This window comes from Oryza sativa, chromosome 3 (genome assembly GCF_034140825.1).
Source record: "Oryza sativa Japonica Group chromosome 3, ASM3414082v1".
In the NCBI taxonomy this organism is placed as follows: Eukaryota; Viridiplantae; Streptophyta; class Magnoliopsida; order Poales; family Poaceae; genus Oryza; species Oryza sativa.
Genome location: NC_089037.1, coordinates 35,684,445 through 35,701,050, shown reverse-complemented (window position 1 = coordinate 35,701,050; position 16,606 = coordinate 35,684,445). Strand labels below are relative to the sequence as shown.

General features: G+C 41.8%; 3 protein-coding genes across 3 annotated transcripts; 1 reads left to right on the top strand and 2 right to left on the bottom strand.

Moving 5' to 3' along the window:
* Window positions 1-596: 596 nt before the first annotated feature.
* LOC4334641 (non-specific phospholipase C1) lies at window positions 597-3,549 on the bottom strand. Its single transcript, XM_015776106.2, has 3 exons — window positions 2,294-3,549; window positions 1,576-1,752; window positions 597-1,331 (listed from the first exon to the last, which is right to left on the bottom strand). Exons 1-3 carry the CDS (start codon window positions 3,435-3,437, stop codon window positions 1,015-1,017), a joined length of 1,638 nt encoding a protein of 545 aa, XP_015631592.1. The 5' UTR covers window positions 3,438-3,549; the 3' UTR covers window positions 597-1,014.
* A 3,254-nt stretch (window positions 3,550-6,803) lies between these two features.
* LOC4334640 (anthranilate synthase alpha subunit 1, chloroplastic-like) lies at window positions 6,804-12,477 on the top strand. The gene is made up of 11 exons (NM_001418971.1): window positions 6,804-7,206; window positions 7,293-7,486; window positions 7,560-7,749; window positions 8,237-8,388; window positions 8,935-9,050; window positions 9,166-9,412; window positions 9,508-9,564; window positions 10,348-10,500; window positions 11,102-11,182; window positions 11,378-11,464; window positions 11,853-12,477. Exons 1-11 carry the CDS (start codon window positions 7,074-7,076, stop codon window positions 12,174-12,176), a joined length of 1,734 nt encoding a protein of 577 aa, NP_001405900.1. The 5' UTR covers window positions 6,804-7,073; the 3' UTR covers window positions 12,177-12,477.
* Window positions 12,478-12,788: 311 nt separating this feature from the next.
* Window positions 12,789-15,079, bottom strand: LOC4334639 (zinc finger CCCH domain-containing protein 25-like). Its single transcript, NM_001418970.1, has 4 exons — window positions 14,757-15,079; window positions 14,545-14,654; window positions 14,238-14,425; window positions 12,789-13,478 (listed from the first exon to the last, which is right to left on the bottom strand). Exons 1-4 carry the CDS (start codon window positions 14,927-14,929, stop codon window positions 13,011-13,013), a joined length of 939 nt encoding a protein of 312 aa, NP_001405899.1. The 5' UTR covers window positions 14,930-15,079; the 3' UTR covers window positions 12,789-13,010.
* Between the last annotated feature and the right edge of the window lie 1,527 nt (window positions 15,080-16,606).

Genomic DNA, 16,606 nt, shown 5'->3' with positions numbered 1-16,606 from the left:
GACCGGATGTCGGAAGGGGTTTTCGGACACGAATGAAAAAACTAATTTTAGAACTCGCCTGAAAATCGCGAGACGAATCTTTTGAGACTAATTAAGCCGTCATTAGCACATGTGGGTTACTGTAGCACTTATAGCTAATCACAGACTAATTAGGCTTAAAAGATTCGTCTCGCGATTTCCCCCATAACTGTGCAATTAGTTTTCCTTTTTATCTATATTTAATGCTTCATGCATGTGTCCAAAGATTCGATGTGATGTTTTTGGGAAAAAAATTTGGGGAACTAAACGGGCCCTAATACCATATGGTTTCAGGAATATAGTACTCTATTCATCCGAAAATATAAAAACCTAGGACCGGATATGACATTTCCTAATACTACGGATCTGGATAGAATAGGACATTTTTCAGTATTACGAATAATGTCCCATCCAATTTTAGGTTCTTATATTTTGGAAGGGAGGGATTGTAATTTTTCACCTGACAAGCTGACAAAATCAGCATTGAACAACCAGTTCATACTATGCCTATAGTACAGTACTACAGTTGGGCAGATTAACGCACAGATTGTTTAAAGCTAGAAATAACAGATGCAAACTGGTACAAACATCATACATTCATACGGGCCAAATCTTTCAATACCACTATAACTGGTGTACATAAAGTATTTCATCAGAAGTGCAGTTCAACTGCTGAATAAGCAGGTACAGAGCTGAATATCGATGGTTTACAAATTCCCTCTCCAGCTTATCCAGAGTAGGATCTTATCAGATACTTCTGAGCTGATATCTCAGCGTTATCAGAGGACAGCTGAAGTAAAAGCTTGAGATATCAAGTATCATGATGTCTATGTACAAAGCCATGTTTAAGATCTATCAATTACATAATACTAGCACACTTTGCCGTACACCAACCTACCTATGTTTTCTTAGCACATTGTACGAGTTCTCATCAACCAAAAGCTGACGCGGTGCAAATCATGATGCAGAATTGTGGATAAATCTGAGAACAATCCATCAGAGTTCAGATGATAAATCAGAGGACGGTGAGGCTCTGCTGGTGAGTGCAGGCCTCATGGTGACCAAAGCAGATTCATTTGCACCAGCTCTTAGAGCAATCCTGCCAGCTTCCAAAAATCTAGCAACAGCATCCTCTGCATAGCGGTTTGCTTCACCCACAGTCATAGTCCTGCCAATATCTGGGTAGGTGTTGAGTACATGGTCACCATTGAGCTGAGAAGCAAGCTGAATCAACTCCACTTGAAACTCTGACAGAGATGAATCTTCCTTAGGGCCAAACGGTTGCAGAGACTTTGTGACCTCTGGGAGTTTCTCTGTTAGGAAACAATAACATATATAATTAGGTTGCAATGCAATTTCAGTAATAATTAACTAAGTTCCAAAACTCTGCATTGATAAGCAACTGTAAGCATTGGGAGCTTCCAGAACAGAATGCTCTACAATATCTGAACTTTGTGATACTTTCCCTAAATAATTGTCAGCGTCAACAAAATGGCATTGGTGTAGTAGAGTACATATATCTTCTAATAATAACATAATGAACACAAAACTATATACCTGGACAATCAGTTCTGGGTGTTTTCCGGATTTTGAAGTAGTTCTCAAAGGTCCCAGCCCATGCATCCCTCTTTGTCAGGAAGTTAGAATGTAAATTAAATAGCTTCTTTACTGTTGCAGGGATGGATGAGTGCTCATATTGTGAGGAGTCCTGCGGCCCATTTGGTTCATGGATCACTGCAGAAATGAAAAGCAAGACCAGTTAATACTAAGAGATATACAAAACAGAACACCATTAAAATATTTCTATGGTTGTGTAAGGCACAACTGGCCCTTCCAACATAAAACAGCATGATACATGCTAGTTGGCTCTTTGCTTGTACAGTTGTGCCTTACAGTGGTTCAACGTTCAAGTTCCTTGGTTTGTCAAGTACAACTTTACAAGCAAAGAGCAAACATAGAACTCATGTTTGCTACATAGAACAAGTTAGCTAAAAATGTCTTGCACTTTTTTATTCATATGCAACTTTTTGAAATGTTATCTACTATGGAAACTCAAAGGCTCGGTCTATATTACCTAGCCTACACACCTATGTTACTCGATGAATGTTTCTGTGGAGAATGAATGACAAATTCTCCCTCGAATATTGCAGTAAAATTCATACTAACAGAGACTAATCTTAACAAGTTCGCTAATCAATAGTCTTTACTTATAGACATCAAAATTCAAGGAATAACTTCTTGAAAGGGAATAGATGCAAACAGCACAAGTACTTACCAGTGCGCTTCTCGATCCATGGTGAGATAAGGAAAGAAGGCACGCGCACTCCAAGCCGATCAAACTTGAAGTAGTAAGGATCAGGGCCAACAATTCCATCAGGCTGTGGAACCCCGACAACCGGCGTAGGCACATGGTCATAGAATCCACCATGCTCATCATAGGTGATGATCAGAGCAGTCTCGTTCCACTGCGGACTCGCTCGCAGCGTCTCATACACCTCCTTGACGAACCTCTGCCCCCTCGCTACGTCGTGCGAGGGGTGGTCATCGTTTGCAGGGAACATCTCGCAATCGAAGTACCTCTGCTCAATCACCGCGTAATTCGGCAGCTTTCCCCACTTGGCGTGAAGCTTGAACTTGAGGCTGTACTGGTGGAACTTGACGAGGTGCTTGAGGCGGCGGAGGCTCTGGTAGAAGAGCGTGGCCGGGATGTTCTGGTAGTAGATGCCAAAGGACAAGCCGTTCTCCTCGAGGCTATCGAAGATGGTCTTCTGCGGGAAGCCATGGATGAGGTCCTTGCGGGCATTGAAGGTGAGGCCATGGGAGGTCGCGGAATGGACGTAGAGGCGATTGGGCTGGGTGGAGGTGGGCACGGAGGCGAACCACCGGTCGAACACGGCGAACTCGTCGGCGAGGGCGGCGTAGACCGGCACGGACTCCGGCTTGAACCCGCTCATGACGTTCTGCGGCATGCCGAGGCCCATCCCGCGGGCGTTCTGGGCGAAGCCGGACATGGGGGCCGGCACGGCGGAGGTGTCGGCGGAGCCGAAGATCTGCTCGCGGATGTCCTCGAAGCCGTGGCCGGGGTCGGAGTCGACGTAGCCGGCCTCGTCGGTGACGAAGATCTCCGGGGAGGAAGGGTCGGAGGCGTTGAGGCGGTTGGATTGCGTGCCGTTGAGCCCGTCGATGTCGGGGCGGGTGCGGCTGAGCCACCCGAGGATGTGGTCGAAGCTCCGATTCTCCATCACCACCACCACCACCGTCTTGATCGGCGAGTGGATCTCGTGCTTCCGCCGCCGCCGCTTCAGCCCGCGGTGGTGCGTGCTCTCCAGGCAGTGCCCGGACACCACCAGCGTCAGGAGCAGCACCCCGACGAGCAGCCTCCCCCCGCCGCGCCGCTCCCTACCTCCCCCGCCCGCCATGGCGCCGGCGTCAAGCTCGCTCCCTCCTCCTCCTCCTCGGCGGCGGCGGCGAGGAGTTGGTGTTCGGCGAGTGGTTTGCTTTGCTTTTGCGTGTCTCCTCTCCTCTTCTTTCCTTTCCTACCCGTGCGGGGGTTGGACTTTAGACTTGGAAAGCAGTTACCGCCTGACAGGTGGGACCCAGTGTCATAGTCAGTGGGGGTCGCTGCGTTCACGGTTCACCGCAACGCGGGCCCACGAGTGTTGGTGAATGTGTCGCTGACTGGTGGGGTCACTGGTCTGTGGGGTCCGGGGAGCAGTGTCGGAGAAGGTTCTCTCTTTTGCTCTCTCTACCTAATGGGAAAGCATATGCTATTACAGGAATCTAAAGATTTTTTTTTCTTGGGGTTCTCTTTTCTATTGGAACTATGCGACAACCACACGCATCCATGTGTTGTTTTCATGGAGTATTTATCAGTTAGTAAATTCGGATTTTACAAATACTGCATTTTTTTAACCTTCGATTATACTAATACAACTTGTCAAAGTCTAGTCATGAGATGAGAGATTGCCTTAGAACAATCTACTCGCAGATTTATGTAAAAAAAAATCTACTTGCAGATTGCAGATTAGGATTTGCCACGACTGTGTGTTTCTTTGGAATCTTATCATGACAAGTACGATTTTTTTTTCCCATTGAGAAAGAGGCGTAACAAGTAGGAGTACCTGTTCGAAATTTTTCTAACATTACACTATAGTCAGTTCATTCCAGGATGCCTCATCTCTCACAAACCACATGTTTGGTAGACTTGTGAAATATAAAAAACAGAGTTTTAGAATTTTCATCTAAAAAAGAGAGTTAGAATTTGTCTTTTTGTAACTTGCCTTTTAAGTAGCTATGTATGCTATTCTTAAATTACAATTAAACATCGTCTCCTTGATTCCTCCAGATTGTCTGATCAGCATTTGTTGAGTAAAAAGACAATGATTAGGAGTAGGAAACACCAACTATTCCCTGTTCTTTTTTTATTCAATATTTGGAAGTCTTTTGTAACTATTGTCTGTTAAGGTTTACTTATACGTCCTTTTCTCCCCTTAAACACCACATATAACCAATGGAATTAAAATGGGTTCAGTCAAAGACTTGCTCCATCTTATAGAAAAACTTAATTCTAACTATGAACCTGACACGTGTGTCTCTGGTAGGTTTATAGCTAGAATTGTTTTTTTACAGAGGATGTAGAGACTAGAAATCACCAGAAATGTTGTAATTTCATATGAAATAGTTCAATTCTTGTAAGAGCTATATAAAACTAAACCCTACACATGGCAAGCAAGTTGTAATAGAAAATATGAGCCAATCATCCAAAACGGTGCATGCCAATAATCAGGGGTGTAGTCGGTGCAGGCATACTGTTCTTAATTATTTAATTGTTCGTTAGTTTGTTTTTCTAAGGGACCGACAAACATATACTTGCAAAAGAAGAGTGAGACCCATCATTAATCAAGCACAAACCACATGGCTGTCACGGTATCCTTGTTAAAAGAAAACTAAAAGGAGAGGTCCATTGCAACTTAATTACTTTTGTCCGCAGTTAATTCAGCTAGCACGGCAAAAGATTGAATAAAATGTATCTGTGAAAATGACCAGGCAATCGAAAGGTCAGATGAGCAGCATATGCGTGGCCAGCAGAATATCCGATCAATCTGGAGTAATTTTCTACGCCTCGTGAAATTTTTTTCTACCCTTTTGAAAGGCTTGTTCTGCTCCACGTCCAAATCGTGCAAGTTAAGCTAATCTACCTTGTTTACATCAGCGATTCGCTCATTCGACTTCGTATTTCTCAAAAAAAAAAATCGTTCCATTCATGTCATGACGCGAAGATGCGGCCCAAAATACAGAGTACTCAACAAGGCTCGGCCCATATCCCCAAACAGAAATTTACATGGGCAGCCCAAGTTCTCACTGGGCCTTACTTGGGCCATGAAATGTTGCTTCGGCAGCAGTAGCATCTCTTTCAGACTAAACGAGGCCTAAACGAGTTAGAGCACCAACATTTAATTACGGCTAATAAAACCCAGGAATGCTGATGGACGATCGATCGCTACGGGGATGGGGGTAGCGATCGATCCCCTCCCCCCTCCCTCCCTCCACCCCTCCACATGGTTTCTTTTTTTTTTACCGTATTACTTTTTCTATTTTAGTAAATTTATACACCTAAAATTTATACATCTCAAGTTTACACATCTGAAGTTTAGAGACCAAAAGTTTATATATCCGATTTAAATTTGAATTTGAATTCAAATATTTTTTATATATAGTATTTCTATACATCTAAAGTTTATACACCTAAAGTTTATAGACCTAAAGTTTATAAGTCAGAAGTTTACATATCCGATTCAAATTTGAATTTGAATTCAAATTCAAATTTAAATTCAAATATTTTCTATATATAGTATTTCTATACATCTAAAAGTTTATACACCTAAAGTTTATAGACCCAAAGTTTATAAGTCAAAAGTTTACATACCCAATTCAAATTTGAATTTGAATTCAAATTTTTTATATAGAGTATTTCTATACATGAATTTTTCTAACTTTTTGTTTTTTAAAAAAAATTTGTGTGGTGTACTGTAATAGGAAGAGAAGAAGGGGAGGAGGAAGGAGGGAGAAGAGGGAGGAGTATATGGGGAGGGGGGGATGAACTGATCGCCCAGCGTGATAGCTGGCGATCGAGCACCCATTAGAAGGGCCCAATAAACCCTGGATAATTGTCATTGAGTGGCACACTTTCATTGAGAAGACGTTATTAGGAATTGTAGAAGTGGATAATTATGCTATCTGTTGTATTGAGTGTCACTGTCACCGATAAAGCTTTGCTGGTTAATGCATTGTATTTCTCCATCAACGCTTCATGATACAATGGTATTTGGACGTGTTTATAAAATAATATACGTATAATGTGGGTGGCCTAGCGGCGGCCGGTTACACATAGCAGCGATCGGTCCGATGCTAGTCTTCATTCATTCAGGTATGTATTCAGGTATCAGTGTGTGGGTGATAGTTTTTTTTTTTCGTTTTTCTAGTTACGATATCTCATATCTCATAGTTGTGATCTTATAAACTTTTTCATGTTTATCAATATAAATTTCGTGTTATCTAGTCGTTAAAAGAACCGTATAATGTGGCAAAAAAAATGTATAATGTGTCAGAGTTTGCACGTGTTTATCTTGCTGCCCCGAAACGATTAATTCAGTGATTTGGCAACAACAAAATGTCGTGGCGGATAAGCATATCCGTCCCAAAAAGGAAAAAAAGAAAAGGAAAAAATAATCTTTAGAAATAAAGCCCTTACTTTTTCCAAGAAGCAGAGGTAACCGTAGCTGGTATTCCGCGGCTAACTCAATCCCTTTCTCTGGAGTCTTGGAGCGGCACGGCGGCTGCGCACGCGACCTCGCCCACCACCTGCTCGGCGAAACGCCCGGCTCGGCCGCGACGTGTCCCACCGCACCGCGCGCGCACGCCGCGCCGCGCCCGAGCCCCTCGCCGCCTCCGCGCGGCGCGCCGCGCACCTATTTAAATGCGGCCCCGATCCCGCATTCTCTCAACTGCACTAGTCCCCACCAACGGCTCGGTCCAGTAGAGTTTATCCCCCACCTATGGCCAGCCTCGTGCTCTCCCTGCGCATCGCGCCGTCCACGCCGCCGCTGGGGCTGGGCGGGGGGCGATTCCGCGGCCGACGAGGGGCCGTCGCCTGCCGCGCCGCCACGTTCCAGCAGCTCGACGCCGTCGGTGAGTCTCCGTATCAAATGTGGGGGGGCATGTCTTGGTTTGCGGATTGGTGGTTTGATTTGAAATGTGTGTTCTCGTGGCCGCAGCGGTGAGGGAGGAGGAGTCCAAGTTCAAGGCGGGGGCGGCGGAGGGTTGCAACATCCTGCCGCTCAAGCGATGCATCTTCTCCGACCACCTCACGCCGGTGCTCGCGTACCGCTGCCTCGTCAGGGAGGACGACCGCGAGGCGCCCAGCTTCCTGTTTGAGTCCGTCGAGCAGGGATCCGAGGGCACCAATGTGGTACTGTTTCATCCGCTTAATCTGTTCCCTTTTGTTCCAACAGTGTTATGAGGGTTTCCTGGATAATTTGCAGGGGAGGTACAGTGTGGTTGGGGCACAGCCTGCGATGGAGATCGTAGCCAAGGCCAACCATGTGACTGTCATGGATCATAAGATGAAGTCTAGGAGGGAGCAATTTGCGCCTGACCCGATGAAGATACCAAGGAGCATTATGGAACAGTGGAACCCACAGATTGTTGAAGGCCTCCCTGATGCATTTTGTGGTAACTTATCTGTCCTAGTCTGGAATCCTGGAATGAGAATGCGATGATTGTTGGCTATAATAGTGTGATATTGCATTTCTACTTATAGTAGGCACCTGTCTTGTTGGTGATTGTCTGTGAAGCTATAATGGTAACCGCAATAACGGTAAACGTCCCAGCAAAAAAACAAAAGCTATAACGATAAACGGTGGTTGATCATTGAGTGGTTCTCTTGGACCCATTTTCATCCGAAACCAACTGGTACACGTGTTTCGTTTTAGTACTTTTTGTCCGATCGCTTTTATTCTAGTAGATCAATGAAAATGATACATCAGTCAGTTTGGATTTGTACGGCTTTGTACGGTTGTCGACATCAGCCAGTTGAGATTTATATGGCTTTGTACAGCGTTGTTGTCTTTTTCTTTCAGCTAACAAAGTGGTCTTGCAAATATATTCCCTCTAAAGCCATGATAATTTATTCTGTTGCATCTTGGGATTTATTTTACAGGAGGATGGGTTGGATTCTTCTCTTACGACACAGTGCGTTATGTTGAAACAAAGAAGCTTCCATTTTCTAACGCGCCAGAGGATGATAGGAACCTTCCTGACATCCATTTAGGCCTCTACAATGACATAGTTGTGTTTGATCATGTTGAAAAGGTATGAATAATTACCCTGACTACTTTTATGAACTGTGTGTAATTTAGGTAATCATATATCCTGTACTTTAGACATAAGCATATCCGAACCGCAAATCCTGCCTTTTGTCTTACAAATATGCTTTAAGAAGTAAAGGTTAAATTGTTAAAGAACGTATGCTAGTTATGCCTTCTGGTTTTATCTTTTATATGCCGTTACAACTGTTTGTTTATGTCATGTTCTTATATGGGGTAATTTTTTTTTCCTTTTTTTATGTCATTGTATTACTTTTCAATTTTGATTAGTTATTATTATGCCACCCTCTGTTGTTGATTCAAAATTTCACCATTTCATAATTGACCACCACCAACCTATGTAGACTCTTACTATTCACAAATGAACAAGGCCCATTTAGAGAACAACAAATTCTGAAATAGTTAACGCCATAAAAAATAAGACACATTTTTTCAGCTTTTGCTAAGTGTCTACTATAACCACCACTTTTGGAACTACGAGTATAGTTACTTGTAACCATCGGCTTCACGTTTTCTGTTTTGTTTGTTCTAGAAAACACATGTTATACATTGGGTGAGGGTAGATTGCCATGAGTCAGTTGACGAAGCATATGAGGACGGGAAGAATCAGCTGGAAGCTTTGTTATCAAGATTACATAGTGTTAATGTGTGAGTTACAGTGACTGATCAACCTCCATTTTCCATTTATCCATTTTGATTAGTGCTATTATTTTGTCCTAGATTTCTGCTTCTCACTAACATATTTCAATCAACTTATATGTAGGCCAACTCTTACTGCTGGTTCTGTAAAACTTAACGTTGGGCAATTTGGGTCAGCACTACAGAAATCATCAATGTCAAGGGAGGACTATAAGAAAGCTGTTGTTCAAGCAAAAGAGCACATTCTAGCTGGTGACATTTTTCAAGTAGTCTTAAGCCAGCGTTTTGAGAGGCGGACATTTGCTGACCCCTTTGAGGTGTACCGTGCATTGCGTATTGTCAATCCTAGTCCTTATATGGCCTATCTACAGGTGACGAATATTTTCAGTACTCCTGTTGAAATTTCTTATGGTAAATTATGTGTCATGCTGAACAACATGCTTTATATCCTATAATATCGTCACAGGCTCGTGGTTGTATTCTGGTAGCATCAAGTCCTGAAATTCTTACCCGGGTGGAAAAGGTACGCTGAAGTAGGGGCTTATACTCTATTCTATGTGTTATGTGGCCGTCTAAATCTAATGATTGTGATGTAACTTGTATCTTTGAACAGAAAAGATACATGAAAACCCATAGTTGGTATAAGGAAGGTTCAGCTGTAAATGTAACACTGAATCCAAAAGTTCTAAATTTGTGTAGTTGGCTGATGCGGTAAGGAACTAGTGAGTCCTTTAATGTGATGCGGAAAAGGCATCTCTCAGGTGAAACACTGCAATGAGGGCTGTGACTAGCTTTCTGTTGGGTAGAAGCATGTGATGTTTAAAGTATTCCTTTTGATATGCCATAGCTAACAGGCACCTAATTAGTATTTATATACCATCACTCCTAGTTTTATTCCTCTTGAGAAGTTTCAAAATTGAATAACACATTATTGTCTAAGGGATGCACATATCTAATTATTGCTTCTTATGTGCCATGACAAAGACACTTTCTGTGTTTAGTCTCTTTATCTGCACTAACCTCTAGTATCTGATGAAATACTGGGTCTTTGGGTGTGATTTTCTGCAAGAACAACAATAATAAACAAGTGTAGTGACTCTGAAATGGACTTCCCATACTGAACTGTTTACTATTCTGTGTCTTTGTTCTCCAAAAACAGAGAACTGCTCCTTGCAATTCCCTTTTAAAACTATCCATTTCTTGCAGTTTGTGTTTCCAAAAGGGAAGGTACTATGATCTCCCTAACTGTAGCACCTGTAAAAGTTCTCTAGAAATATTAATGCAGAGTGAATTTTCTGTCTGCCAGAGGACAATTGTTAACAGGCCACTTGCTGGAACAATTAGAAGAGGAAAATCGAAAGCAGAAGACAAAGTTTTAGAACAACTGCTGTTGAGTGATGGAAAGCAGTGTGCTGAGCATATTATGTTAGTAGATCTTGGACGGAATGATGTTGGAAAGGTTTGATTTTCCATGCATTTGTTTTGTTCTCAATCAATTCCATTCCTCTGTTTTCTGCATACAAAAAAAAAACAATATTATTCAATTGGACAACTTATAGCAGCACCTGCCTTTGTTTCAATCACTATAATACAGTGATATTGTAAATGACCCTTGCTTCTCTATCTAAGATGGTCTAGTTTCTTCCGAGGAGCATAGTTATCATGTTATTACCAGAATGTGACAAGAAATGTCTCAATGTCCACTCGCAAAACACACACACACACACAAAAAAGGGTCATTCACTTGTCTTATTCTCACCTAAACTAGTTTATGTGCTGCATTTTTATGTAAACAATAGGTTTGCAGAGCAGCTAAAGAGTCTACTGTTTTTGACGCCCTCATAACAGGTAACAGAATAATAGAATGCGTTATTTTAAGATCCGGTAGAAAAATAGGTCTGTGCATTAGTGATAACAAAGGCCTGATTTAATTAGAAAAGGTGGACTCTCTATTTTTTATGTTGAGCATCCTGTTGCTATTATAATTGGCTTCATTACATTTCTGAGTTCTGACTTCATCTAGTCTGATCTGTGATAAACTTTTGCCTTTTTTTTTTCAGGTGTCCAAACCAGGTTCAGTAAAGGTGGAGAAACTGATGAACGTTGAACGATATTCACATGTCATGCACATTAGCTCAACAGTAAGTCTACCTGTATGATATACAGCTTTGACAATATCCAATATCCTTGGACAATCAAGTATTGTTTGTGTACAGTTGTTGGAGTAACTAGTAGCTAGGAACCATCCTTCTTACTGTCATATCTACTAAGATTCGTCATGGCTGTGTTATTACTTATTAATAGTTCTCACAAGGTCTGTTTCTGCATTTCTGTAGGTTACTGGAGAGTTGCGTGATGATCTGACTTGTTGGGATGCTCTTCGAGCAGCATTGCCCGTTGGAACAGTTAGTGGTGCACCAAAGGTAAGGAAATACATGTTGGCACCGTATGGTTGCATCACCTGAATGCTGTTTCAGAAAGAAAACGAGAAACACTCTGCCAACTCAATATATCTATATGCGCCATCATATTCATCAGATATTGACATGACTGTTGACCATAGTTTGTTAACCACTGCCTTTCCTTCGTTTCATCTACTTCCTCCGTTTCAGGTTATAAGACTTTATAGTATTGCACACATTCATATAAATATTAATGAATCTAAACACATATATATGTCTAGATTCACTAACATATATATGGATGTAGACAATGCTAGAAAGTCTTATAAACTGAAACGGAGGGAGTAACATCTACCATGCATTATTCATGTTCCACCGAGCTCAATCTCTCATCCTCGTCTTCAACCAGGTGAGAGCGATGGAGCTGATTGACCAGATGGAAGGGAAGATGCGTGGGCCGTACAGTGGTGGCTTTGGAGGGGTTTCTTTCCGTGGAGACATGGACATCGCACTTGCTCTCCGTACCATCGTCTTCCCCACGGGATCTCGCTTCGACACCATGTACTCCTACACTGACAAGAATGCTCGTCAGGAGTGGGTGGCTCACCTTCAGGCTGGAGCTGGGATCGTCGCTGACAGCAAGCCTGACGATGAGCATCAGGAGTGCTTGAACAAGGCTGCTGGCCTTGCTCGTGCCATCGATCTTGCCGAGTCTACATTCGTAGATGAGTAGATCATCCAGCTTAGGTTTTCAGATAAAAAAAGATCACCCAGTTTAGGACAGCTTTGTTTTATGTTCTGTTGCTTTCTAGTAGAGCAGAAACCATTCCGGCCCTTGTGCTGTAGGATTTCGCTGCTTTGGATTAAACCATCGTAATAAATTCAATAAATGTATAGCAGATGGAATGTCTGACAGCTGGTTAACCTGTGTTCAGGATGCGATAGCTGGAGATGAGCTGTAGAACGTGTTCTTGAGTGTCACCAACAATATCAAATTTTAGTAAGACAGCAAACTAAACATGATTTTACCATCACAACCTTCCCAATCTCTACCTATATTATTATATTCAGTAATTTAGAAACTTCTACTCACAAAACTATACTAAAATTTGATAAGGTGTCAAACTAAACACTACCCTTCACATCATTAAATCTTGACTTCACCAACAAATGGTAAGTTTTTTTTTAAAATAAAGAACTGAACAAGCTCTACAAATGCATATTTTCAAAAGAGAAGGAAATTGCCGTTATGTTCTCTTCGTAACGTCAGCAATATTCAAAAGTTTCTTTTTTAAAAAAAGTTTCTTAAAAAGGCTCCAAGCTGCTGATTCATCAGACAAGTGTATTAACATTGATCACAAATGATTAATTAATGTATTGAGTTAACATCCTGCAAACTCGTCTATGGTCTATGGGCCAGTGCGTTCAAAATCATCTCAAATGTAATCTATGGCATCTATTAGACTAATATCAGACCCAAGGATCAAACAAAAATCTTATCCATCTCGTACAAGAACAAACATCGAACAGATCAGAACAACGTCTGAAGCAACAACAAATCCAAATTTTATCTCCGTGATTTCCTGTACCTTTCTGAATCTTCGTTACCCCTCCTTTCATAATGTCCACTAGAATCAGTGTCCCGCCTTGATCGCTTCTGGTCTCCTTCATCATGTTTCACTTCAGATCTGTACCTTTCTGATTTTTCATCTCTTCCTTGGGCATATCTGTCATTGTTTCTCTGCCTATCACCTCTTGATCTCTCAGGTGATCTATCATGCCTATACCTGTCATGATCTTTTGAACCTCTATCACTATGCCTAAGCCTGGAATCACGGTCTTTGTATGCCTCCGATCTTGAGGACTGCCCTTCCCTGCCAGTTGATTTGTTCTCCTCTTTAGCTCTGTCAGGGAACCTTTGTTCCCCAGCACTCGAAGGGAACTTCTTGTGGCTCATCGGTGGCTCATGGTGTCTGTCATGCTCCCATCTTGCTTTGCTCTCCTCCTTAGAACCCCAACCAGTGTTTGCATTCCTCTGCAAGTATAGGTATATATAGAATATAGTTCATGTGCATCCATGTTAGTCACCAGACAGATAAACTGAGACAGTAAAATTACTGAAGCTATTCATAAACTATGACAATCCTATATTAACGGAAAACATTTCCATACTACATTATAAAAAGGCACAATGGCAGTCCTATATTGTATTTTTCTTGCAAAACAACAGAAATCTGGTGCAGGGAAATAGTCTGTACCATATAGTTGTATCTAGGCATCTTGGACAAAATGAAATTGATCTTGCATTTCCAACAGCGTACAACATACACAATGATGTTCCTCCTAATTCACATATCCACTATAGAATTCCCAATCAGCTCAATCAATTAAAGTGCACATAAGTCTTGGCTACAATTACAAACCACGACATAGTCCAGGAACAATTAAGAAAAAAGAACATATGCCTTGTCAAATATTCTGCTAAAAATAGTAGATCATATTTGATTTCATAGTCATGTAAGAACCTACTAAAGGCCTTGCATCTTGCAAATGTAACTTTCCAGCATAGCCTCACCATGAGAAAACATTGGTCCATTTACCCCAAAAAACTTGTAGTGAAACAACACGGTACCCATTTTCTACCTAATAACTGATCCAGAAATATGTTTCTGCTGGCTAATGCAAACAGCTACAGTGCTACACCCTACACGTAGGATAGTGATTTCTGATTCGTTCAGCAACCTTTTCTAGTGAATGTACAACAATTTGGTTAATACACAAGCAGGAAGCCTACCTGCTCATCATGGGAATATCTGCAGGAAGCTCCACGGTTGCATTCGCCTTTCTGGAACGCGTAGCACACGCCACGGGCCTCCCTCTTCTTCTGCAGCTCCTCCTCATCCTCCTCCTCCTTTTTCTTGTATTTGCTCACATGATCAACTCTTACAATCCTCCCAAGAACTTTAGCTCCATTCAAATTATCTTCGCCATTACACAAACACCACCAAGATGATCAGCACTTCAATTCGATAAGGAATCAAGCACAAAAAGCTACATACAGAAACGACCTAGGTGAAAAATAAGAGGATAAGAAACCTCACCAACAGCAAGAATCGTGCTCCTCTGGTCCTCGTACGCAAGAAACGCAAATCCCTTGGATTTTCCGGTGCCCTTGTCGCGCACGAGGTTCACATCGACCACCTCGCCGTACCTGAGGGAGAGAGCACACACTGCTCAGATCTTCCGCGCTGCATCCATGATTGATCGAAGAGCAACATAGACATAAAAAGTGGGGGGGTCTGGTACTACTCACTGCGCGAACACGGCGAGGAGGTCGCCCTCGGTGAGGTCGTAGGGGATGCCGCCGACGAAGACGTAGGCGGAGTCCTTGAACTTGGCGTGCCACGACCCGTCCTCGCCGATGCCCAGAAGCGCTTCCTTCTGGTTGATTACCTGCGTCCTCTTCACCTGCGTCAGAGGATTCATCTTCCCTCGTCAGCCGCCGCCGCCGCCGCCTCCGCCGGAGAGATTGCTCGGATCCGCCGTCTCGAGAGGAATCAGATTGGGAGGAGATGGGGAATTTTTTTTTTAGGGTTCTTGGCTAGAACATCCACCACCAGGAAGGTCGGTCGGTTCCCGTCCGGAGGTCAGCTACCTGGCCTATGTCTGGCCGTCGATTGCAGATCCAACGGACAGAAAATGTCTTGCTAGTTTTACGATTTTTTCAACAGTATTCCCTCCGTTTCTTTCATGCAACTGCACCAGTTTACGATTCCGAGATGGCCTTCTTTTTCATGCTCTAGCAGAATGAGAAGCTGGTAGATTCTGAACAAATTTCATAAATCAAAATTTGAATGCAAATACACTGAGTTTATCGATAAGCTTGCGAAAACCGGTCGGCTTTGACGAAATTCCGAATGAAACCATCGAAATTTCAATCGATAACTGGAAAAAAGAGAGGTAACTGAAAGTGATTTCCTTTTTTTAATTTGTTGTTCTTTTCTTTCCTACTATAAATTAGTAAATACATGGAATATATCTTTTTTTTTCAAAAATTTATATCCTAATAGGTTTTACGAATATTATATTATTTATTTATTTTTCTTTTTTTTATCAATTCAAATTTAAATCTGGATGAAACTCATCGAAATTTTAGACGGCTTCTACTTTTGAGCATCGTCGAAACCTCGAAATTTCACGGAACTTGACCGATTTTTATCGGAATTCTGAACCCTGAACTACACATCTCTTTAACTTTGACTTATAGCATCAAATTACTTTCATTACATCTAAAGTGCAAAAACGGAGGTAGTAGCTTTTTACGAAGGATTAACTTTTTAATTCACAAGTAAACACCGTGTAAAATGATTCGAGTGAAGTTACCTAAACAGGATAAATAAGTGAATGTTTTCTTTGTCCATTTCAACTATATTTTGCGTGTAAACTTCATGTAGGCACAGTGACCGATCGAAATATTTTTTAGAGGCTGAACAAACACATGCGCAAACGAATAATAGAGGTTTTTAACTGATGGAAACACTGAGATCCTCCCCTATATAGTCTATACATATTGTCGTGTTTACAATTTAAAACCCGAAATTCTAAACCATGATAACAAAAAAAATTTAGAGCGCACTCAAAAGAGCTAATCGAGCTTAGCTACTGCTCGTATTCTGTCAACATGTTGTCAACATGTTTTCAGGCTACTAGACGATACATTTCGTGAGAAAATTTTTTATATAAAAAGTGATTTAAACAATCAAATGAACCTATTTTTAAGTTTTAAAAATTAATACTCAATTAATTATAAGTTAATTATATTTCTCATTTTACATGTAGCTAATTAGCTAAAACGTTCTCGGCGCTCTAAAGTACATGAAAAACATGTACTTACACGTTACACGAGAGGAAGAAACATGTGAAATGGTCAGATGGACATGTTACATACTATCATCACCATAATCATATGCCAACAATGTAAACAATGTACTTACCCTAAAAGGCTAAAATAACAAGGTCAAACCCGTGTGATGAGTGTGTGAATTCTCCAGGGTGAGGTGTCTCACTTGACTTGCGTTTGACTCCAACAATTCTCCTCCACCCATTGCCGCCAAATTGACCTTCTCCTCCTCGGCTCTCCCGCCGCCCCGCGACTTTCTCTCC